The sequence below is a fragment of the Penaeus chinensis genome, chromosome 13 (genome assembly GCF_019202785.1).
Source record: "Penaeus chinensis breed Huanghai No. 1 chromosome 13, ASM1920278v2, whole genome shotgun sequence".
Classification (NCBI taxonomy): Eukaryota; Metazoa; Arthropoda; class Malacostraca; order Decapoda; family Penaeidae; genus Penaeus; species Penaeus chinensis.
The window spans coordinates 4,027,897-4,053,388 of record NC_061831.1 but is presented as its reverse complement, the minus strand read 5'-3'; the positions used below and the strand labels follow the sequence as shown (position 1 = coordinate 4,053,388).

General features: G+C 40.8%; 1 protein-coding gene across 7 annotated transcripts; it reads left to right on the top strand.

Moving 5' to 3' along the window:
• On the top strand, positions 1-25,461 carry LOC125031796 (serine/arginine repetitive matrix protein 1-like). Of its 7 annotated transcripts, none has more exons than XM_047622744.1 (12): positions 2-34; positions 7,284-7,334; positions 10,066-11,624; positions 15,787-15,939; positions 18,292-19,198; positions 19,511-19,603; positions 20,111-20,265; positions 20,694-20,895; positions 21,086-21,586; positions 21,764-21,987; positions 23,208-23,500; positions 24,472-25,461. In XM_047622744.1, exons 5-12 carry the CDS (start codon positions 18,318-18,320, stop codon positions 24,577-24,579), a joined length of 2,457 nt encoding a protein of 818 aa, XP_047478700.1. In that variant the 5' UTR covers positions 2-34; positions 7,284-7,334; positions 10,066-11,624; positions 15,787-15,939; positions 18,292-18,317; the 3' UTR covers positions 24,580-25,461. The 7 variants fall into 7 exon arrangements, with proteins under 7 accessions (XP_047478703.1, XP_047478702.1, XP_047478700.1 ...); XM_047622743.1 differs by having other exon boundaries at positions 15,563-15,939; XM_047622750.1 differs by having other exon boundaries at positions 15,427-15,939; positions 23,208-23,404.
• Positions 25,462-25,492: the final 31 nt, after the last annotated feature.

Sequence of the window (25,492 nt, the reverse complement as noted above, 5' to 3'; positions counted from 1 at the left end):
CCTTGGGCCGAGCAGGAACGCACAAGGTGTGTAGGTAAGCAGATATAATGTCAATAACAATCCCTTTTTCTTCTTGTTTTCATGACCGGCGGCAATTGTTCGGTTCTCTTGGATATCGGCTGTCACTGGGAAATGCAGAGGAAGGAGAATTTGCACGAGCGAAAGGTGGGAAGAGAGGAAACGGGAGAAGAGGCGGGACGATACCGGACCACACTTGGCTCCTCCAAATCGTTTTTTTTTTTCTTTTTCTTCAAACCAGCGATTTCCTTAGTGTTCGAAAGGCAGACTCGATATCTCCCTTCGTAATTCATGGCACTCTCTGACGCGCGAGTACGACGAGTAGCTCGAAGCCAGCTTTCATTTAGGGGCAAAAGGAAAAATCGGGGACCTCGCTCTGCAGCCTGTGTTACGTTGTGATTTATATTGAAGTCGAATTGTACGTAAAAAACGAAGGAGTTGAAGAAATTGCAAGCCTTCGTAGATTATAATGTGCGGGAAGTGTATTCTGACTATAGATACCTATACTTTGGGTTAATGTGACCGAGAGCGATGGAGAGATAGAGGGAAATAGACACTACTATCTTATAGAGCATTAAAAATTAGTCGTAAACAACACCTCATATTTACCGAGAAATGATGGAAATATTTGCTGCGTAACACCGCTCAGAGACCAAATCCACAACACCCTTGCAGCCAGAATCCTTAATGTCTGTTTCCTCTGTGAAGGGGGGTGCGGGGGAGCTTGCCCTCCTGTCTAGCGAATAAATAGATGGTAGGAAAGGATAGGTTTGGATTTTGGGTTCGCATGAAACCCAGGTTTAGGTACTTAGTCTCTGGAATCTTAATGTGATGTCTATTGGCTATTTTTGTGCGCGTTCCAGTCATGCATGCGCAGTGTGGCATTCTCTAACTCTGCTGTAATCACATTACTGAATCAGTCACTATATTATCTAATGCAGGGGGCTCCCCGCCCAGGAAAAAAAAGAAATCTCCATTCGTGGCAGGATAGAGCGTCGGACAGACTTGACATTGGGTGCTCGCACAACTGCTGTAGGTGGAGTGAGAATTCCACACTGCGTGCGTGCATCCGGAATGCCCGTAAGACAAGTCAATAGACATCGCATTATGTTAACGTAAATATAGTCATTTAGATTATACATATATGTATATATATATATATTATATATATATATATATATATATATATATATATATATATATATTTTATATATGTAAAATCTGAAGCTTCGTTTTCCTTGAGTGGTAATCTTCAAGAGGTTGTGCTTGTAGAATCATTGCTACGTCTTTGTAGTCCTATGAACTTTTTTACAAAGTTTTTTGCCATTTTTTGAGGTCTCCATTTTTGTTCTGTAATTAGTTATAATAATATCCCATTATTTATTAATTTCTTTATTTTTGTATTCACTTTTCCATACACCACCTTAGATCCTGCACAAAGACATAGTGTCTTCCCAGGAAATGGCCCTCTCCCTTCACACTTGTGGACCGGTGGTAGTTCTGCAGGAGCATGCAAAAGAACTCCTTCCTGAAGGCCCACAGGGTCAATTTCACACCTTGTCTTGTGAACTCTTGATGCGAAGGCCTCAACACCTAGCACTTGGCAATAATTTCACATGGCATAAGAGAGAGAGAGAGAGAGAGAGAGAGAGAGAGAGAGAGAGAGAGAGAGAGAGAGAGAGAGAGAGAGAGAGAGAGAGAGAGAGAGAGCGAGAAGAGGCATGAGAGAGAGAGAGAGAGAGCGAGAAGAGGCATGAGAGAGAGAGAGAGAGAGCGAGAAGAGGCATAAGAGAGAGAGAGAGAGAGCGAGAAGAGGCATAAGAGAGAGAGAGAGAGAGCGAGAAGAGGCATAGAGAGAGAGAGAGAGAGCGAGAAGAGGCATAGAGAGAGAGAGAGAGAGCGAGAAGAGGCATAAGAGAGAGAGAGAGAGCGAGAAGAGGCATAAGAGAGAGAGAGAGAGAGCGAGAAGAGGCATAAGAGAGAGAGAGAGAGAGCGAGAAGAGGCATAAGAGAGAGAGAGAGAGAGCGAGAAGAGGCATAAGAGAGAGAGAGAGAGAGCGAGAAGAGGCATAAGAGAGAGAGAGAGAGAGCGAGAAGAGGCATAAGAGAGAGAGAGAGAGAGCGAGAAGAGGCATAAGAGAGAGAGAGAGAGAGAGCGAGAAGAGGCATAAGAGAGAGAGAGAGAGAGCGAGAAGAGGCATAAGAGAGAGAGAGAGAGAGCGAGAAGAGGCATAAGAGAGAGAGAGAGAGAGCGAGAAGAGGCATAAGAGAGAGAGAGAGAGAGCGAGAAGAGGCATAAGAGAGAGAGAGAGAGAGAGCGAGAAGAGGCATAAGAGAGAGAGAGAGAGAGCGAGAAGAGGCATAAGAGAGAGAGAGAGAGAGCGAGAAGAGGCATAGAGAGAGAGAGAGAGAGAAGAGGCATAAGAGAGAGAGAGAGAGAGAGAGAAGAGGCATAAGAGAGAGAGAGAGAGAGAGAGAGAAGAGGCATAAGAGAGAGAGAGAGAGAGAGAGAGAGAGAGAGAGAGAGAGAGAGAGAGAGAGAGAAGAGGCATAAGAGAGAGAGAGAGAGGAGAGAGAGAGAGAGAGCGAGAAGAGGCATAAGAGAGAGAGAGAGAGAGCGAGAAGAGGCATAAGAGAGAGAGAGAGAGAGCGAGAAGAGGCATAAGAGAGAGAGAGAGAGAGCGAGAAGAGGCATAGAGAGAGAGAGAGAGAGAGCGAGAAGAGGCATAAGAGAGAGAGAGAGAGAGAGAGCGAGAAGAGGCATAAGAGAGAGAGAGAGAGAGCGAGAAGAGGCATAAGAGAGAGAGAGAGAGAGAGAGAGCGAGAAGAGGCATAGAGAGAGAGAGAGAGAGGCGAGAAAGAGGCATAAGAGAGAGAGAGAGAGCGAGAAGAGGCATAGAGAGAGAGAGAGAGAGCGAGAAGAGGCATAAGAGAGAGAGAGAGAGCGAGAAGAGGCATAAGAGAGAGAGAGAGAGAGCAAGAAGAGGCATAAGAGAGAGAGAGAGAGCGAAGAGGCATAGAGAATAAGAGAGAGAGACGAGAGGAGGAAGGAGAGGATAAGAGAGAGAGAGAGAGAGAGAAGAAGAGAGCATGAAGAGAGAGAGAGAGCGAGAAGAGGAAAGATAGAGAGACGAGAGAGGAGAGAGGATAAGAGGAGAAGAGAGCGGAAGAGGCATAAGAGAGAGAGAGAGAAAAGAGCGAGAAGAGGCATAAAGAGAGAGGAGAGAGAAGAGGGAGAAGAGGCATAAAGAGAGGAAGAGAGAGGAGAGAAGAGTGAGAAGAGGAAGAGATGAGAGAGAGAGGAAGAGAGAAGGGAGAGAGAGGCATAAGAGAGAGAGAGAGGAGAGAGCGAGAAGAAGGCATAAGAGAGAGGAGAGAGATGAGAGCGAGAGAGAGGCATAGAGAGAGAGAGAGAGCAGAGATGAGAAGAGAGAGAGAGCAGAAGAGAGAGAGAGACGAGAGAGGAGAGAAGAGAGAGGAAGAGAGAAGAGCAGAAAGAGAGAAGAGGCATAAGAGAGAGAGAGAGAGAGAGCGAGAAGAGGCATAGAGAGAGAGAGAGAGAGAGCGAGAAGAGGCATAAGAGAGAGAGAGAGAGAGAGCGAGAAGAGGCATAAGAGAGAGAGAGAGAGAGAGCGAGAAGAGGCATAAGAGAGAGAGAGAGAGAGAGAGAGAGAAGAGGCAGGAGAGAGAGAGAGAGAGAGAGCGAGAAGAGGCATAAGAGAGAGAGAGAGAGAGAGCGAGAAGAGGCATAGAGAGAGAGAGAGAGAGAGAGCGAGAAGAGGCATAAGAGAGAGAGAGAGAGAGAGCGAGAAGAGGCATGAGAGAGAGAGAGAGAGAGAGCGAGAAGAGGCATAAGAGAGAGAGAGAGAGAGAGCGAGAAGAGGCATAAAGAGAGAGAGAGAGAGCGAGAAGAGGCATAAGAGAGAGAGAGAAGAGAGAGAGCGAGAAGAGGCAGAGAGAGAGAGAGAGAGCGAGAAGAGGCATAAGAGAGAGAGAGAGAGCGAGAAGAGGCATAGAGAGAGAGCGAGAAGAGGCATAGAGAGAGAGCGAGAAGAGGCATAGAGAGAGAGAGAGAGAGCGAGAAGAGGCATAAGAGAGAGAGAGAGAGAGCGAGAAGAGGCATAAGAGAGAGAGAGAGAGCGAGAAGAGGCATAAGAGAGAGAGAGAGAGAGCGAGAAGAGGCATAAGAGAGAGAGAGAGAGAGCGAGAAGAGGCATAAGAGAGAGAGAGAGAGAGCGAGAAGAGGCATAAGAGAGAGAGAGAGAGAGAGCGAGAAGAGGCATAAGAGAGAGAGAGAGAGCGAGAAGAGGCATAAGAGAGAGAGAGAGAGCGAGAAGAGGCATAAGAGAGAGAGAGAGAGAGCGAGAGAGAGGCATAAGAGAGAGAGAGAGAGACGAGAAGAGGCATAAGAGAGAGAGAGAGAGAAGCGAGAAGAGGCATAAGAGAGAGAGAGAGAGAGCGAGAAGAGGCATAAGAGAGAGAGAGAGAGCGAGAGAGCATAAGAGAGAGGATGAAGAAGAGAAGAGAGAGAGAAGAGAAGAGAGAGAGAAGAAGAGAAAGAGACAGAAGGAAAGAGAAGAGAGCAGAAGAGGAGAGAGAGAAGAGAAGGAGAGCGAGAGGCATAAGAGAAGAGAGAGAGAGCAGAGAGATAAGAGAGAGAGAAGAGCGAGAAGAGATAAGAGAGAGAGAGAAGAGCAAGAGCATAAGAGAGAGAAGAGGAGAGAAGAGCATAAGAGAGAGAGAGTGAGAAGCAAAGGAGAGAAGAGAGAGAGAGAGAGGAGAAGAGGCAAAGAGGAAGAGAGAGAGAGGAGAGCGAGAAGAGGCATAAGAGAGAGAGAGAAGAGGCATAAGAGAGCGAGAAGAGGCATAAGAGAGAGAGAGGAAGCATAAGAGAGCGAGAAGAGGCATAAGAGAGAGAGAGAGAGAGCGAGAAGAGGCATAAGAGAGAGAGAGAGGAGGAGAGAAGAGATAAGGAGAGAGAGAGAGAGAAGAGCAAAAAGAGAGAGAGCAGAAGAGAGAGAGAGAGAGAGAGAGAGAGGCATAGAGAGAGAGAGAGAGAGCGAGAAGAGGCATAAGAGAGAGAGAGAGAGCGAGAAGAGGCATAGAGAGAGAGAGAGAGAGAGCGAGAAGAGGCATAAGAGAGAGAGAGAGAGAGCGAGAAGAGGCATAAGAGAGAGAGAGAGAGAGAGCGAGAAGAGGCATAAGAGAGAGAGAGAGAGAGCGAGAAGAGGCATAAGAGAGAGAGAGCGAGAAGAGGCATAAGAGAGAGAGAGAGAGAGCGAGAAGAGGCATAAGAGAGAGAGAGAGAGAGCGAGAAGAGGCATAAGAGAGAGAGAGAGAGAGAGAGCGAGAAGAGGCATAAGAGAGAGAGAGAGAGAGCCGAAAGAGGCATAGAGAGAGAGAGAGAGAGAGCGAGAAGAGGCATAAGAGAGAGAGAGAGAGCGAGAAGAGGCATAAGAGAGAGAGAGAGAGAGCGAGAAGAGGCATAAGAGAGAGAGAGAGAGAGCGAGAAGAGCATAAGAGAGAGAGAGAGAGAGAAGAGGCCTTAAGAGAGAGAGAGAGAGAGAGAGAAGAGGCATAAGAGAGAGAGAGAGAGAGAGCGAGAGAGAGAAGAGGAGGCATTAAGAGAGAGAGAGAGAGAGAGAGAATAAGAGAGAGAAGAGAGAGAAGAGAGAGAGAGAGAAGAGAAGAGATGAGAGAAGAAGGAGAAGAGAGAGAGAAGAGGCATAAGAGAGAAGAGAGTAGAAGAGAGCATAAGAGAGAGAGAAGAGGCATAAGGGAGAGAGAGAGAGAGAGAGAGAAGAGGCAAGAGAGAGAGAGAGAGACGAGAGAGAGAGAGAGAGAGAGAGAGAGGAGAGAGAGAAGATAGAAGAGGCATAGGAGAGAGAGAGAGCGAAGAAGAGGCATAGAGGAGAGAGAGGAGAGAAAGAAGAGGATAAGAGAGAGAGAGAGAGAGAGAAGAGGCATAGAGAGAGAGAGAGAGAGAGCATAGGTAAGAGAGAGAGAAGAGAGAGAAGAGGAGAGAGGGAGAAGAGGCATAGGAGAGAGAGGGAGAAGAGGCATAGGAGAGAGAGGGAGAAGAGGCATAGGAGAGAGAGGGAGAAGAGGCATAGGAGAGAGAGGGAGAAGAGGCATAGGAGAGAGAGAGAAGAGGCATAGGAGAGAGAGAGAAGAGGCATAGGAGAGAGAGAGAAGAGGCATAGGAGAGAGAGAGAGAAGAGGCATAGGAGAGAGAGAGAAGAGGCATAGGAGAGAGAGAGAAGAGGCATAGGAGAGAGAGAGAGAAGAGGCATAGGAGAGAGAGAGAGAAGAGGCATAGGAGAGAGAGAGAAGAGGCATAGGAGAGAGAGAGAAGAGGCATAGGAGAGAGAGAGAAGAGGCATAGGAGAGAGAGAGAAGAGGCATAGGAGAGAGAGAGAAGAGGCATAGGAGAGAGAGGAGAGAGATAGAAGAGGCATAGGAGAGAGAGGAGAGAGAGAGAAGAGGCATAGGAGAGAGAGAGAAGAGGCATAGGAGAGAGAGAGAAGAGGCATAGGAGAGAGAGAAGAGGCATAGGAGAGAGAGAGAAGAGGCATAGGAGAGAGAGAGAAGAGGCATAGGAGAGAGAGAGAAGAGGCATAGAGAGAGAGAGAAGAGGCATAGGAGAGAGAGAGAAGAGGCATAGGAGAGAGAGAGAAGAGGCATAGGAGAGAGAGAGAAGAGGCATAGGAGAGAGAGAGAAGAGGCATAGGAGAGAGAGAGAAGAGGCATAGGAGAGAGAGAGAAGAGGCATAGGAGAGAGAGAGAAGAGGCATAGGAGAGAGAGAGAAGAGGCATAGGAGAGAGAGAGAAGAGGCATAGGAGAGAGAGAGAAGAGGCATAGGAGAGAGAGAGAAGAGGCATAGGAGAGAGAGAGAAGAGGCATAGGAGAGAGAGAGAAGAGGCATAGGAGAGAGAGAGAAGAGGCATAGGAGAGAGAGAGAAGAGGCATAGGAGAGAGAGAGAAGAGGCATAGGAGAGAGAGAGAAGAGGCATAGGAGAGAGAGAGAGAGAGCTAGAGAGAGAGAGAGAGAGAGAGAGAGAGCGAGAATTATTAGATAAGATACTCTAAGGATGACAAATTCAGTTACCACTCGTGAGTGAGTGCCCTGTTGACGAGCAACACATGTCTTTTAAATCACCCAGAGCAAACCGGTTATTATATCATTGGACCCAAGCAATAGAACTGAATAGAACCTGAACTTCAAAATAGGATGACAACTGAGACGTGCTTTTGTCCTTTTCAGACCGAGATCTCTGCGGCCGTCTGAATACCTCACCACCACTTAGTCAAGAAGGTAATGATAGGCTGAGTAGAAGTCGCTCTCTTAATTTGAGGATTTAGTGAGAATGCAAGTGGATATAATGAAAAAGGATAACCTAGAAAAGCAGTTACCTACAAACAGATCATGTTTTATTTATCTTTGGTTAGACTTTTTTTTTTTTAATTTATTATACCCAGTTTGATTAGTTTTGATTCATTGTGATGAACTTATCAGGGAAGGAGCACAGTTATGGATAAACAGAAAGATGGGACAGGTTAACATCTTATAGCTTTCCTTGCGTTATTTTTATTTCCCTTCCTTGCCTATTTCATTCCGTCCTTCCTTTCAATCCTCCCATCCTTATTTCTTTCCTTCCATTTCTCTTCCCTCTTTTTGCTTTTCCTTTCTCTTATTTTCCCTTTTTGCCTTTCCTGCCCCCCCCCCCCCCCCCTCTCTCTCTCTCTCTCACTCACTCACTCACTCACTCACTCACTCACTCACTCACTCACTCTCTCTCTCTCTCTCTCTCTCTCTCTCTCTCTCTCTCTCTCTCTCTCTCTCTCTCTCTCTCTCTCTCACACTCACTCACTCTCTCTCTCTCTCACTCACTCTCTCTCTCTCTCTCTCTCTCTCTCTCTCTCTCTCTCTCTCGCTCACTCTCTCTCTCTCTCTCTCTCTCTCTCTCTCTCTCTCTCTCTCTCTCTCTCTCTCTCTCTCTCACACACTCACTCTCACTCTCTCTTTCTCTCTCTCCCTCTTCCCCCCTCTCTCTCTTCCCCCTTCTCTCCCTCCTCCCCTCTCCCCCCTCTTCCCCCCCCATCTTTCAATTTTTCCATTTTCCTCTCACTTTCCCTCTGCGTCTCTCTATCCATTATTTATTTGTTTTATTTATTTCCTTATATATATACACCAATGAATATAATAATGTATAGTAGAGTAATCAGTACAAAAAACTGTATTTTAATTCAAAGAGAATCTGTACAATGTCTGATTAATATTCATGGATTACTGATTGGTATTCAAACTAGAAAATTTATTTAATAAAAAAGAAAAAGATAAGGCAAGAAGGTAGGTAAAAAAAAAGATTTTTTTTTCTTTTGTGATATTCTGTTCTTTTTATTTTACATTCTTATTATTTCATGAAGCATTTAACATGACAATAATAAAACTGCTCTTACAGATGCTGCTTCTGGTAAGTTGAAATCTTAGCCTCCGGAAGGTGTAGACTAAGCAGCAAAATATAGCCCTTTTCCCTGTTACAAGTACAAAATAGACAAAGGTTTATCAGAAGTGAATGAAAGCTTTGAGTAAATGACATGCAATTGTTTCATGATATGTGCCAGACATACATTCTCTCTCTCTCTCTCTCTCTCTCTCTCTCTCTCTCTCTCTCTCTCTCTCTCTCTCTCTCTCTCTCTCTCCCTCTCTCCCTCCCTCCCTCCCTCCCTCCCTCCCTCCCTCCCTCCCTCCCTCCCTCCCTCCCTCCCTCCCTCCCTCCCTCTTTTTTCTCACTCGGTTACATGCATAATATATGCAGATTGTTGTACATTCACAAATTGAAATTGACATTTTCTCAGTTTCTCTTCAATCTTTATTCAGTGACTCACCCTCTTTGTCTCACTTTTATTTTCTCTCACTCTCTTCCTCTCTTATATCTCCTTGTCCTTCATGTGACTTTTGTTCTTCCCTTTTTATCCTGTTCTGTTTAACTCTTCGAGGACACCTTCTGGCTGAAATATGAGGAAAATTATGATTTTTGACCTGAATGATATTTTCGAATAATCCTGGATTAGAGTAGCCTCAAATAAGGAATGTAGTCCCTCTACACACTTGCCTCAAAATTTATAGTTACATTAATGTGAGATGCTAAGTTAAGACTTGGTTCCTAACAGAAATGAGCAATAAGAAAATTAATCTTAACTTTGCTTGATTAGGTCCTGTTAGGACCCCCCCCCCCCCAGGAAAAATTTATTATATATATATTTGTATATATATATATATGTATATATATATATTATATATTATATATTATATACATACACATATGTAGAGGAGAACCATCATTTTCTTTGAAAATTGACCTTTGACTACAGTGCAGTCAGTAAAGTAAAAACTAGTCAGCAATTATTATTTTTTTTTCTTCTTCTTGTACTTTATTTATGAAATAATGTATTTACTCATATATTATATTAATCTAATTGCTTGTATTTCTAGTTCCTAAATTGTTGCTTAAAATGCACAAAAAAGGTCACCCCAGACCATGTTTTTCAGTAGATAAATGAAGGCAGTTACTTTTATTTGGCAGGGGGTTACAATCACTTGACTTGAGTATTGTGGGTGTTTCTGCACTGGAGAATAAAAGTGTGAAAAGCTGCCTCTGTCGCTCAGGAAAAAAAAGAAAAAAGATGAAGATAAATATAATGTATATAGATGGTCCCCTTAGATATGGAGGATGAATGTAGTTGAGTGGAATGCTTGCAAGATTGTGCTTATGTTGTTTTGTATTCACAATTACATTTTTATTTTTGTTTTGGGAAAATTGCAGTCTACTTTTATTTGTATATATTATTATTTACTGAAAGTTATAATTTTCTTTACATATATATACATAAATATATATATATATATATGCATATGCATATATAGTATTTATTATATGTATATATATAGAAGATGACATTCCATTTAACATGGCTGAAAAGGGCTTTATTTTGTCTGGAATTAAAGGCATGTTCATAAGATTAATTAACTATTCTATTCCCAGGAGGTTGCCATGTGGCCAGCCATGCCCAATTGCCCATCTTATATGATGTGGCTGTGCCCCCAAAGCCTGTCAGCCGTCAAGGACGGCAGGGAAGGGTTGGCCCCACAATGGTGTGGCAAGTGTTACCCCCCATAGCTGTGTGCCTGAAGGGACACCTGAGGTGGTGGAACCTAGGGTGGTTGCCTGGCTTGGGGCTCACTTGGGTTACCTGATACATGGCCTACTATCTTCCCAGCTCATCCCAAACACGGCCCTCTTCTCACCAACTTCTCTCAGGGAACACAGCATCTCAGGGCTACATGGGGAGAGAGATCCAGCCACCTGCATCCTACACCACAACCTTCCCTTACTGCCAATGGCTTCACATCTTGGTTCACCAGGAGACAGCTGCTCCCAAGTATGGTGCATTTCCTCAGCACCTAGGCTTGGCAGATCCTCTTGGCCTCCAGGCTTGGCAGTGCAGCGTGGCAGATCACATTGTTCTCCAGGGTTAGCAGATCATCTTGGACTCCAAGCTTGTCATTTCACCTTGGTCTCTAGGCTTAGCAGATTGCGTAGGCCTCCAGGCTTGACAGATCACCTTGTTCTCCAGTCCTGGGCCATCAGTATGGTCTCCCAACTGTCTCTGCCTTCAGACTTGGCAGGCTGCCTGGCCTGTAAGTTGGGTAGACCATATTAGCCTACAGGTGTGACCATCTACTTCGTCTTCATGCTGTGATGACTGAAGGTAATCAGAATCTTCAAGTATCGGGAGCTACAACTGCCATTAAGGAAGAGTGAACCTAACTAGTCTCATCTTTTGATCAAAATTTCAAAGTGAAGACTAATTAAAGTTGTCTTTTGATCAAGATTTCAAATGATTATATATTCAAGATAGACAAAAGAAAACAAAACATTGCACAGTGAAATATTAGAGGGCATTGGAGCTGCTAAGTCCCACTGCCCCTTTCCAGTGCAGATAAAGACAACAACACCTAAGCATTACTGACCAAGTTTAATGCAGCATCACAAGTCCTGCACTCAGGTGTCCACTTTGTCCTACATGCTTCCAGGATACCAAACAACTGAAGTTTGGTGCTATACGTAGATGAAATGTTTATGAAGACCATGGTATTAGTGAATGAATTAAAACAACTTTCTTCTGAATTCTGATGCTTTTCATACCATTTGTGGCTCTTAAGAAAACCTGGCCTGTGTTATGGTATGGGAAGTAGCTAAGCATTATCACATCTACTGCCACTTCACATGTTTTTCTGTTGTGGCAGGGAAGAAATGCTCTGGAATTCTCAATAAAGGTATTTTAGATTGAACAAGATCTAGAATTACCTTTCGAAAGTTGAAACTTAGCATGATGCAGTAACAGTAACTGTATAGTGCTTCATTGTTCCATGGTTATAATCAGGTGGAGAAAGTTGGAAGGCATGTAGGATAAACCTGAATTGGCGTGCACTCAAGAAGCATGTTGCTGCTGATCATCTCGGATGCAATACGATTTTAGGCAGTACTGAGCGGTGGCTCTCGTCAACAACTGCAAGAGGTACCACGTCTGAGCTTCAGGTGTAAGTGATTATTCATCTGCTGTGATCCAAGTTTCTTTGCCAAAGCCTGTAAAATATATTTATTTGCCACGCCTGCTTTTGCAGTTGGTCTGAATTGCTCACGTTGTAGAAAAAAAAAAAAAATTTATCTGCCCAAAGAGTTGTAACCTTTGGGATCCAGAAAACCAGAAAGTGAATGTTGTAGGCATGTTTAGCTGTGTAGAGCGCTGTCAGGATTTATCGTCAGTGATTATTAGAAGTGGTGACCTCTCCAACAGGCCGTCTGTTATCTTTGTCGCTAGACTCGAATAATCTTTGTCTGCTATTTTCACGTTTCTTTTTCAATTTTGAAAATAAGTTATTTATTTTGTTCTGAGTATTATTTGGTTCTTAATTTTTTGTTTGTTGAGTATTATTTTTGTTTTGATGCTGCACCCTTACTTTCTTTGAACCATTGTGTAGTAAATTATTATTTTTGTTTAGTAGTGGGGAATAAGGCCATCAGTTCAGGGGAAATTTAATTAGATTATAATGGTTCAAGAATTTTAAACACACACACACACACACACACACACACACACACACACACACACACACACACACACACACACACACACACACACACACACACACACACACGTGTGTGTGTGTGTATAAATATAAAGTTTAGAAATTTTTAAAGATTTAGGGTTATTTACCACAAGCATCGATTTGTTTAGATAATATTTGGCAGGTGATAAAACTAGTGATTAGTTAATAAGCATAGACTGCATTACCTATATGCCCATTTTAAGACAAATGGCCCAAAATACGGGCATTAGGCTTAAGTGAGCAGTCACTCTGACAGGTGTGCGGCTTGTAGGCCGGGTGCAAAATGAACACTCGTGTACAGTGACAGGACTCTGTCTCCACATGCTATTTTCATTTTTTCTGTATAAGCATTTTTGGCTTGTTTGCCATTTTCCAATGCCCATACTTGTTATGTGATTTGATTTCTCCAGATGGTAAGAGACTTCCTTGCACAGACTCCATACCATCTCTCTAGGTTCCATAACTCAGCGCAAAAATAATAACAATAAGTAGCATTTTGTTATTTGTCATGTTTTTGTCATGTCAGGGCTCACAGACAATACATTCTACACTTGTTTATCACAAATAAGACTAATCACCCTCCAAGAGGTTTGTGCACTTGTGGCGAATCTTTCCTGTCACCCTGGCCTTGACTTGATGGCAAGTTTGTGAAATTTCACATGACGGCAAGTTTGTGAAATTTCACATGTTCACGTCACCCATCCCTCAAGCCAAATTTTTCCATAAAGTGATAGTCTTGTCATCTGGATCGAAGGGGTTAACCCTCCTCCACATTTCACTCAACCACACCACTCTGCACTACAATGTGTTACACACCCAGTTGTGTATAAACTTACTGACTTGATCCCTAAGTCTTAAATTCTCTCTCCCCCCTCCCCCTCTCTCCTCATCTTTCCCCCCCCCCCTATCTCTTTCTCTCCCCTCTCCCTCTCTCTCCCTCTCCTCTCCCTCTCTCTCTCCTCTCTCCCCTCTTCCCCCTCTCCCCTCTCTCCCCTCTCTCCCCTCTTCCCCCTCTCTCCCCTCTCTCTCCTCTCCCTCTTTCACCCTTCTTCCCCCCTCCCCCCCCCCTCCCTCCCCCTCTCCTCTCCTTCTCCCTCCACTGTTTCTTTTTTACCTTGTTTTTGTCTTTCTCCTGCACATGCATGGAATGACTTTAACCCAATGCCGCCGGGGAAAATGATTAGAAAATGGGGAAAATGCTGTACTCATTTTCTATATTTTTGTGAAATGTGTCTGCACATAAATGGCTCTGCTAGTGCCTAGCCACAAAGGAGTCAATTAGTAGACCTTGTGACCTTACGTGATTTGAATTGGCGGGAAAAGTTTATTTTTTACTAGTGCTATGAATATTGATAGTGTTATTTTTATTACATTTTAAAATCCATAATGTTATAAACATTAGTAACAGCAAAATAAGGTAACGTAAAATATTTTTGTAAATCAAAGAAAGGGGTAAATGGGTGAGACAGGCAGTACTTGTAACTGGTTCATTAGTGACTTAGTACAAGTGTAGCCATCTATGTGGAAAAACAATCAAACAAGCTCTCACAGTAGGCATAGGATGTATGTACACGTCATGCCTGTCGGCATTGGGTTAAGTAATGAAATCTGTTTTCTTAACACACCCAAAAGTGGCAGTTTTAGAAATGTTCATTCAGAGTTATGGTAAATTGTATTGCATTAGATATTATGAATGTAAAGTCTTTCCACATTTAGAGAACTGAGAATAGAGCTAGTGTACCATAATTGAGCTCAAGTTATAGATCAGAAGGACAGGTGGAGATTTTCCAAGTGCTTTAATGTCATTTATCGTCCATTAGGCATGGATTTCATTTTTTATTTTTTTATTTACTATTTAAGTGATGTAAGAATTGTATTGATGATTTTATAAATTTTCCTGTATCATTCCTTAATGCCATGATAATAGGGTAAATTATTTTCTCCCATTTTATACAATATTTTGGAATATGTTACATATTTATCTTTAATCAAATGAAAAAAAAATCCCATGCAGATGCAGCTATTAGGTTTATATTAGATAATTAGAGAGCACTAAATGAAAATACAAATTATTTGATGTAGAATATTAGATGCAGATATTAGATGGGGAATCATACCCAATTAATAATTGATATTACTCTTATTCACACTATGATAATTTACATTACTTCAAAGAGAACTTAACTCTAATCTTGCCACTGTGACAAGAACTCAAACATGAAAACATGTCTCATTACATTACACCTTCATTGTTTATGTGTTTGAATTGTGGATGGGTTGTGGACAGTTTAACACCTGCCAGATATTGAACATTAGCCGGGTTAGTATGCTAGGAAGTTGGCCTGTTGGTGGAGAACCTTGCAAACACTTAGTCTACTGTACATAAAGCATGGGGCAGTAAGAAAAACATATATATATATATATATATATATATATATATATATATATATATATATATATATGCACATTTTCTTATGCAAAAGATTAATTATCTAGAAAAAAGGAAAATAATGAAGTGATCAGTTCCAGAGACTATCTATGGTCTGTTTGATTTATAGTACTAGTGGGGTGCTAGAGAATGAAAATCTGTGCTAATACCATTTGTTCCATAGGACTTCATTTGAAACTTTAGCTCTGGCAGGGTTGACCATTTATTACCACATATTTAGAACAGTTTGGAGAGTAGAGGTACAAGGATAGTTTTATTAGTTTTTTCCATAAGATTTTGTTTTTTGAATTATATTGTAGAGTTAGGCCAAAGGTAGGAAAGGTCTGAAAATCCCCCCCCCCCCAATTTTTTTTTAATTTTTAAATTAATGATATTGTATGTTAGAGGCCAGATTTTGCTTGGACTTTTCCCCTTAGACTGTTTTGTGAGCCAAAGTTAAAAGCTCTTTTTTTTTATTTCATAATTAAATAACAAAAAGGTTTGTTGAGTGTTTTGTGAAGAGTAATTTTGTTAACCCTATTTTCAGCTTTTTCTTTTTTATCTCTCTTGTAGTTGTTCTGTTTATTTAGTTGACCTCTGTTCTCTTCCTGAGTCTTACAGCAGGAAATCTGTTGGTGGCAGGTGCACAGCAAGCAATGTTCAGTGTTATTGTATTATATATTTTGTGTTTTTATATTCGTCTGCTAAGAAGAGGAAAGTTCGGTGGAGTGATTTTTGGTATATTATATGAAAGTAAAATGCCATTAATTCGAAAGAAAGTGTGTATTTTGTATTCCTCTTTAGTGTGATGTGTGAAGTGATGGTGAGTGGTGATTGCTAATTTGGTCCACACTTAGTGATATGTTGCCCTACCTGCAACTGCTCCCAGCATCTGACGCCAGCTGGTAAAGTTCAGTGCACTTTCTGATGCCCTTAACAGGTGCTACAAAAGGATAAGTGCCTCAGGTGTCTGGGTCTGTGAGCCGGGGGTATCCGGGCTCTTCTTCGGCAGCACACCGCCCAGCCCAGCCTGACCCCCTGAGGCAGTGTTGCATTGAGAGAGATCCCAGATTTCTGAAGCTTGAATCCAAGACTGAACGTCACCCTCCAACCAGACTGCATTCCCAACTGGCCCAGTTCTGATGCAACACCTGTTCCTTTCAGAGTGGCATGAGCTCTGCTCCCTCACTAATGTGTGTCAAGACCTGAGCTCTGCCACACACACTTTCAGGATGTAAAGGAATCAGTCTCCAACTTGGGCAGGAGATTGCTTCTTCGTGGTCAGCATTAATATTCTAAAGATTCTACTTAACTGAGGTAAGCTTGCAAGTGTTTTCCATATTGTTAGTTAGCTAAGTTATCATTTGTTACTCAATCTAATGAACCATGCTGAGTAAACAAAATGGATCCTATCTTATTTATAAATAAAGAGAAGATTAAGGCTTTTATCTGAATTTTAGTGCAAAATTCTCCAATTGCCTGATTATTTTGCAGGCATTACAGTATTTTAGCATTTATGTTACTGGAGGGTATTATGTTTTTTATAGGTAGACAGGGAGGTCAATTATTTGATTGTGTTTACTTTTAGACTTGGGGGAAAAGTTAAGTTTTGTCCAAAATGTTTTTAAGCATTGGGTTAGTATCCACAAAAGCAGAAGCAGCAGTAAAACATTCAATTTATCTAAATTGTTTTTCCAGTTTTCTGCTCGTGAATAGATGGAAAGGATCATTTATGTATAATAATGATGGTTAGAGGTAGTTGCATATCACTGTTTAATCCCACATTAGATTAGATTTGTAAATTTTGTTTGATATAAGAATTTATTACTGCTATTTCCAATTTGCAAGTGTAATGACCAGTACCCACTTACCAAATGGCTAGATGTTGGGATGATGTTGATCACTAACCAGACAGCATTAGATGGTTGACCGAGAACAAATACCTTCACAGCGTAAGAGATGTATATGACAACATTCAATTAAACAATATTTCTGAAGATTGAAACATGTCAGATACATGTCTTGCACTGTAAAGTTTTCAGCATTCATGACTTTTTTTTGTTTTATTTATTTATTCATTATTATTATTTTTTTTTTTTTTTTTTTTATGAAGGATAGTAAATCAGTGAATATTACTGTTAATGTGAGCATGTGTTGGCTTGATTGTTTGCATTATTAAATTTAAAGTATGGTGACTGACAGATGCCACTAACAAATACAGAAATGTTCATGGAAAGTTAGTTGTGTTTACAAGATTATGTTGGCAATTGGCCTTATCTGCTATAAAATCTTTTTGAGTATCAGCATGAAAGATAGTTTTGTTAGAAATATGCAGGATCATTGAAATAAACTTATACATGGAACAAAAGTAAGTGTACATATGTAAAAGCTACAAATGTTCTTGTTTCCTAATGAGTCTTGTTCAGTATTTTCTTATGTTTAGGTATGTTTTGTTTATAGCTAAGGATTATCTTTATTGGGTATGACTTTGTTCTCAGCTCTTGTTAATTTCTCCCCTCCCCCCCTTCCTTCCTTCCTTCCTTCCTTCCTTCCTTCACATTTCATTTTTTCTCCCTCTCACCCTCCCTCTCCCCTCTCCCTCTCCCCTCTCCCTCTCCCTCTCCCCTCTCCCCTCTCCCTCTCCCTCTCCCTCTCCCTCTCCCCTCTCCCTCTCTTTCTTTCTTTCTAAATATATATATAGTGTCCATGAACTGCAGCTGTAGCTTTCTCACTCCCTATTTTATTTTGCAGATTTCTCTTAAAGCTTAATATTCTTTTTAACTAATGCATGGCTTGTTACTTCAGTGTTTGTAGGCAAGTCTTGTTTTAGATTATGGAAGTCATTGTCTTGCTGTGATATGAGAGGCTTTGGATAAGTTCCTGAAATATTAGAGGAAAGTAATGAAGCCAATTGTCCACTGCAGAGAAACGTATGCTTTCGTTCCACAGTGGTCTTTCTGTGTGTGAGGTTCATCTGGCTTTTGTTGTGGTTAGATTACTATGTTTTTTAATTTACACTATTGATCTATATTGGAGGTAATTTTCTCATAATTCACATAATAGAGAAGGGTTCTACCTCCCTCCCTCTTTTGTAAGGTCAGAAAGGATAGGTAGTGATTATGACTTAAAATAGTTGATGTTAAGGCAGTTTTAAAAGTTTTGTATTTATCTCATTAAAACCTGTTAAAATGGAAATGCATTTTAGAAAACAGTTTGTAGAATGTGGCCAGGAGCCTACAGTAATGGAAGATATATTTAGCTTGGTAAATTTACATTACCTAACTTTAAATTGTCTTGATCTCTCTTCTTACTTAGATCTCTTTGTAGTACAGAATGACTTTCCCTATAAACATGCTTTTTTTTTTTTTTTTTTTTTTTTAATTTATGTGCCTTCTTTTGTTTCTCCTCAGCATCTCTGCAATGTCTGATATCACTTTTTGTAATTATTTGTTACTGATGTCCCTTTTGTCTCTTCTCGGTATTTCTGCAGTGTATGATCACACTTTTCTTGACCTTCTGTGTGCCACTTTTATTCATATTTGCCCCTTTCCATGAATGTTCTTCATATTTTCTTCCCTTCTCTTGGTTGAATGGAGTTGGAGAAGTGTTTCAGAAAGTTTCAAGAAGGACTTGCAGATATTCTCGATCTATAACAGTCGTTTCTTTCAGCCACTTAGGTAAGCCTCCACTCCAGGATGTCTGAAAGATACAGCCGGCCCTGTACTCCTCCTGGTGCTCCCCCAGGACCCCGTAATAAGACCTCTGTCCGTGGCCCCTCAGCCTCGGCCTCCACGTCCTCCTCCTCGAAGCCCAAGAGTTATGATGATACGTATGATAAATATGATAAAGAGTACAAGACTTCTTACCAGCCTAAGACTTACTCAGATGACAAATACAAGGGAAATGACGTGAGAAAGATAAATGATAAGGTGCCAAATAAGCTAATTAGCAAAAATGACATTTATGGTGATATTTACAAATCTAGAGACGTAAGTTACTCCGGTGAAAGATATGGAGAGAAATCTCTATACACCCAGAGATACACAGAAAAAGGACGTTACCCAGAGAAGTGTCGAATAGAAACCAGTAGTCAGCAATATAGTAGCAAATATAGAAGTAGCAAATTCACAAACGAGTATGATAGCTATCCAGAGAAAACAAGTAGGTATCCCAAGCACGAGAGTGATGCATACTATGGTGGGTCGGGAAGTTCGTATGACAATTACAACTCGTATGACAGCTATGGGGGTGATAGGCACAGAGCTGGTGGTTATGGAGCGGAGAAGTCATTGGGTGCTGGAAGTTACAGTGGGGACAAGTATGGAGGAAGAGGAGGCATTACAAGCTATGGGACGGACAAACTGGGCATCGGATATGGAGGGGACAAACACAGCAGAGGTGACAGTAGTTATGGGGGGGACAAGCACAGAGGTGGTGGAAGTTATGCAAGTGATAAGGTTGCTGGTGGAAGCAGCCTATCCTATGATCATAAACTTGGTGGAGGAACAAGAAGCAGACTCTATCCAGAAGAGGATCGGCAGCTGTATCGAGACTACAGCCCTATTAGGACCCTAAGGTTAGAACACACAAAGTACGGGGGGAGGGGGAATTGTAGAGCTTTTATGTGTATAATTTTTTGAAAAGCTTTACCTGTTTGCAGTTAACCCCATATCTACAGAATAGAATTCTTGATAGTTAATGAATGTTTTTTTTTTTTTTTTTTTTTTTTTTCCCCACATTAAAACAACTATATAAATTGTCACAACATTGCTGTTCTATTTGCAATTTTTGAATAATTGTAAAAAGAATTTCTTCAAATTCTAAGAGGAATTTGAAGTAGCTCAGACATTTTTTGTAATAACATAAATATCGGGAAAATATATTGCAGGTCACCTCTTAGTAGTGGTGTTGCAGGAAGCTATGATGGTTATGACAGGTACTCCCCACCACCAAGGTCTCCAGATCGGCAGTATCTTGATAGGTAAGTTAATGACAACAGAGTCCATTTTGTTTTATTGTTCAGGAATAAAAATGTTAACCCAATCGCCCAATGTGGCAAGAATACATGCCATGCCCACTGTAGTATAAGTTTATTGTATTTACACATAGTTGGGTCTACAAGTTCTTAATCACTAAATAGTAGCCAGTTATTAGAACTATCTCACCTGTTTACCCTTTTCCTTCACTTTATGTATGTAACAAAATTCACCAAAAACTACAGGGGACAGAACATAAATCCTTGGCGGTTGGGTTAAATTATCTAATATTTACAATTTGGCATTAAAAACAGACTTCAATACTATCCAGAAAGATTGTTTACTTGAAATATTATGGTGATTCATGTTAACAAGAATATAGAATATATGTATATTTATATGTATGCATGTGTGTATGTATACAAAAGAAATTTGCACATTCTCTTGCTGTAGAAGTAGATAGATATGTAGACAAATTAGAAAACATTCTAAATGAGGTTTTGATCTTCTAGGTATGTTATTGGGGATAGTGTGGTGTATGGTCCGCCAGGTCAGTACCCTCGAAACCTAGGTCAAGTGTCCCCCCATGGTCGACCACCCACGCCCCCATCCCCGCAGCCTGTTTCATCGAGAGAGTACTCGAGATACTCAACAACTAGCCCTCGAAGTGAGTAGCAGGCATATGAAATATATATCCGATTTTTCTGAGAGAGAACACATGATTCAGATTCTGTGAAGTAAGGGAGAGCTTGGAGAGGGGTTCTGAAAGTAGCAGTTTGGTTAGGAATTAAGTTTGAATTTAAATGTACCTAGAATTTTTTTCTGTAGGCTTTCATTTTGAACAACATTACATTCAGTATTGGGATTTTATGTATTTACTCTTGGTTAGTATTATCAAAGGATTGGTTCATTTCTGCCTCCAAGTGCTGAAGCAGGGATCATTGCAACTAGAAAGGATCCAGAATTGGAATTTAAAAGCAAATTGTGTATTTTAGCGCTTCCTTTGATTGACTTTAGATCACCTCTTCAGTATATCCATTATTGTTGATTATATGTGTATATACATACTTTTTCTAACTAATCCACTATGCTTAGGACATTGGTCAGGTGGAAGACGGAGCCCGCCGTTGCCGTCAGCAGGCCAGAGCCGCTACCGATCCTTGTCGCCTCTTCCCAGCACAACCCCTCCTCGTCGGCCGCCATCACCGCCGGCAAGGAGACCACCCTCACCCCATAGTCCTTATATTTCCACACATTGTAGGAGCAGAGAGAGAAGCTATGACCGCTCAAAAGACAGGTGCATGTACTTTAATGTTCTCCTTACACTTATGCCAGGTGGTACTTGTTTATAAGTATCTTTCAAGGTGAGTGTTGTTGAAGGAATACTATTTTATTTATTTATTTATTTATTTATTTTTTATTGTTATTATTTTGTTTTTTCCCTCTTTCTCTTTCTCTTGTTTCATTGAATCATATATTCTCCCCAGATATGAAAGTAAAGGAAGAATTTCAAGTACAGCGAGAAGTCCCGTTAGAGAGAGTAGAGCATTGCCTGATAGAAGAGGAAGTGAAAGAAGCAGAGGAGGAGAGAGAGAGAGGAGAAAAGAACCAGAAAGAAGGGTTAGCTCAAGAGAGAGAACCCACGACTCGGATACTGTGAAGCGAGGGAGAGCCGTGGAAAGGAACTCTGACTGTAGAAGCACCAGTGATGTTAGGAGTTGGACAAAGGATAACAATCACTCAGGAAGTAGTCAAAATCAGGAGAAAGACAGAGGTCGCAGTGACAGACGGTCGCGCACTCCTCCAAGTCGCAGTGCTCGCCAGGATCTGCCAAAGGACAGAAGACGAGAGAGCAGCAGAGAACGTGACAGAAGTAGACGAATAGAAGATAGGCTTGGGCCGTCCCCTGCTAGCACGAGGAGGAGCCCAGTTTTGAGGGCTAGAGTTTCACGAAGAGCAACTTCTCCAAGAGATAAAAAGAGGAGCAGGTAATTACAGTTTTGCTTTTAGACAGATTATACATATATAACTAATTTTATATGTATATATGTATATAGATAGATAGATGAATATAGGCATGTAAATTGTATGTAATTAGGTGATAAATTTTGAAAGTATTTTGAAAGATTGCTCTGTACATATCTAATTTTAAGTTTCTGTTTCAGACGACCTGATGATCTTAGGCTCTGGATTGAATCTCGAAAGTCTGAGGGAAGTAAACGGCCACTGTCCCCAAGTAGGTCACGCCTCCTCCCCAAACGACCAGCCAGATCAAGCGAGAGGTCGTCAGTGGTGAAGAGGTCAAGGCTAGGTGATCCCAAGAAACGACTAGGGGGAGGAAAGGCCAGAAGGCGACCCTTGCCAATAAAGAAAAACAGGATTCTAAAGAGTAAGTTCTAATGTTATGTTATTTATTTATTCATTGGATTTTAATATATTTAAAGTGCTTTTCTACCCCCTTAACGATTAATAATTTGTAGCTTAGAAATTGTTTTTCCTGGTCCCCTGTGGTCTGTTGCTAAGGCTTTAAGCAGCTGTTTGTGATAACTGATTTGAATATATCAATTGATTTGACTTTGTGCAACCAGGCCACATCTAAAAACAAGAAAGAAAAAAAATCAGAAATGCAGCTGAGTTTCTCGAGACTCTGTAGGGTCCTAGAAATTGTGGGTTTTCAATTTCTGGTATCAGCATTACAACTTGCATCACTGGACTTGTTTCAGTGATACAGGAAATGCAGCCACAGAGATAAACCACATTCTTGTTAGCACATCTAGTGACCTCTAAACTGAAGGAGGCATGGTGTGCTTGTGGTTTACCATTGCTGTTTCTAGTAATATCCTAGCACATTGAGTGTGGTAGGCATTGTAGCACTGATGGATGCTTTCATATGCAAAGTGTGTGCCACAGCTCGAGAGTTCATTAGAGATGGTCTGAGGATAGGTAGAGCCTTATCTAACAAGGGACATGTTTCATAGCTCATCTGGCTGGATATTAGGACTAGCATTGATCCCTGGCATATAAGCCAAGGACGCTAACCACATTCTTAATAGCCCAGGTGTATGGTAAACTGATACCTCTATTCAAGCATGATTTCATACCAATTTTATCAGTTTTGCTAATCAGATATCTGCATGATCTGCAGGATTCTCATTCATTGGCTTCTTGTTAGCATGAAGTGCTATTGTCAACTTGTGGGCTGTATTTTTTTTCGTGGTTAGGTAGCACTCCAGTCTTTGGGTAGAAAATTCTCTGAATGGGGGCATCAGCCTGAAAACATCTACCATTGACTTGTGCTTGCAAAGAGCACACATGGGATTGTAGTATACGCTCTTCTTGTCCTGGGAATAGCATCAAGTCAGAGTATTAGGTACAGAAGAATATATGCATCATTCTTTAAAAACAGCCTGAATATTAACCATGTGCCCAAATTCTGGTTCCACAAACTCCATTGATATATCCTATGTGGTTCTCAAACCTGATTGCCATAATCATTGCTCCAGACCTCTTGGGCAAAAACAGCAAATGCTTAATTTTATTGAGCTAATATGCAGTTTAAAGCCGATTCCTCACCTTCATTTCTTTCTTAACTTCCATTTTCCCCCTCAGAATATAGAAGATTGACAGCAAAAAGAGGCCCACGTAGTGCACCTGGAGGGAGCAAAACAACCAACAGATCCAACAAGGACAGCAGTAGTAATCGGGCCGATGGTGAGAACAATGACGATGGTGACGAGGGAGAAACCGGCAATAGCAAGCCTGGAAGCACAGCCACAATACGCAGAGTCATCAAGAAACCCAAGAATGTAAGCCATGTTAATCGCCTAGCATTGAAGCCACGTGTTATTAGAAAGCCAGCTCAGAAACTGCTCAGAGACCCAAAAGAAGCTGATAAGGAGAAGGTATGTTTTTTGAAGGAAGTTATTTGAAGAAGATTAATACTTTGTGTAAATTGTTACTGTTGCACAGATTTTGTAATGAGCTGATAGGTTGACTATGCACATTACACTCTATGATTATCAATACCATATTCATTATATGCTAATTTCTTTGCTTACTTTTCAATTATTTTGAGTTGAAGTTTACTTTAATAGATTAGTGGTCAGTAATAAGAAATGAGATTTATTATTTTTTGAAGTTACATGATTTTGTATAGTAGATAGTATATTAGTCTACCATCTATATCCTGGTTAACCCATTACTGCTGGGTCATAACAAACCATGTGCTCTGTGGGGTATGGCTATACGTGTGGCAACGTGCTAAAGTGCGTTGAGCGGGAAGTTCCATTACACATAGCAGACTCCCGCACCCAGTGACTGGATGTTGCCAGAAATCGATTAAGCCGAGAGATTTCTAATACCCATCACTGAGGGGTTAAAATGGCTGTTATTGGTGTTAAGTAAGTCTCACATGAATGAGATTATACCTGCACAGCCTGTATTATTGGCACAATTTGTTGTTTATTCCTTGTTCAAGGTGAGTGTTATTATGGGAAGTCACAAAATGATTAATTCAAAATTAACATGCCTGTAAATTCAGGTATGAAGTTAATTGGGAAGGATTCATTTTTAGAGAAATCATTGGCTACTCATGCATTATTTAAAAATGAGAACTCCCTGTTGATTCAGTTCCCAGAAATTGTTACCAAAGTTGGAAAATTATATACCTTTCTTAAACTTTCTTATGCTGAATTGGCTAAATTCTTGCAGGTTAGGCATCTTATTGTACATTTAGGTAAACTGAAATAATTTATTGTTTCTGCATTTATTTATAAGCATATGAATGTTTTACAATTATATGGGTATTTTTAGAAGTTCTTCCCATCAGTCTTTTTGAGGCAACCAAAAGACCTTTTCCCATCTCTCTCTGCAGGATCCTTCAGCCTCGCAGTCGAACAAAGATGGGGGTTCACCACCTAAAGAAGAGAAGCCTACGAGCTCTGCCTCAGAATCTAACAGGAGACCTTCAAGAACCTTTTGAGATACTTGAAGAGAATTTACTGGAGAATATTAGTGCAAAAATACTGTAAAGTACTTTGGTAACTCCAGAACAATATGGATTGTTTCATGTGTTTGAAAATTTGTGGCAATGCAAGTAATAGCTTGTAGTTAGAAAAGTGTTTTATAGATGAAAATATCTAAAGGAGCCAATTATATTTTTTTCATTTTTCATGTTATTTTATAACAGGCGTTTAGAGTAATGTTATTTTTTGTGGACTGGATTATTAAAATGAATTGTTGCTGTTTCCTTATAGCTGCTTTTGAAGTATTTTTTATGAATAAATTCTATTTGATATTTTCTTTTGATAGTCCATTATATGATGTGTTATATGCAGTTTCTTACAACTGATAGAATTGGAATATGTCAAAACTGTAAGGAAAACTACAAGCTCTGCTAATGTTTTCTCAATGTGACAGTTCAGTACTATGAACTGGTATAAAGATTGCTCCTTGTTAAGAGCAGTCACTCTGTTGATGTAGATAGTAGCAAGTAAGTCTGGAGATGTTTATATTCTCAGAGTTATTAGAGTGTGCCTTTTGTCACTTTCTGACAAAACATGTTACTAGATTTTAAAATTTATTTTGCAATAATTTCTTTTGACATTGTCTTCAGTTGATGTGCGTAATTGCTATGCATAGTGATTTTCTGTACATGCCTGCCTTCTTGGACATGTAACCCTTTGTTCTGTTTTCTTTTCTTTATTTCTCATTTGCAATATTAAAAAATGTGAGCATAGGTATTTATTTGATGATTTCAGAGTGCAGTTATCTAATTTCACCCCCTCTCTCTTCAGAGGTTATGTTTACTGATTTTACTCAGACTAAGGATGTGCTTCTGTAACAATAAACAGTGATAAACCAATCTCTAATTGCTGTTTTATAATCAAAAGATG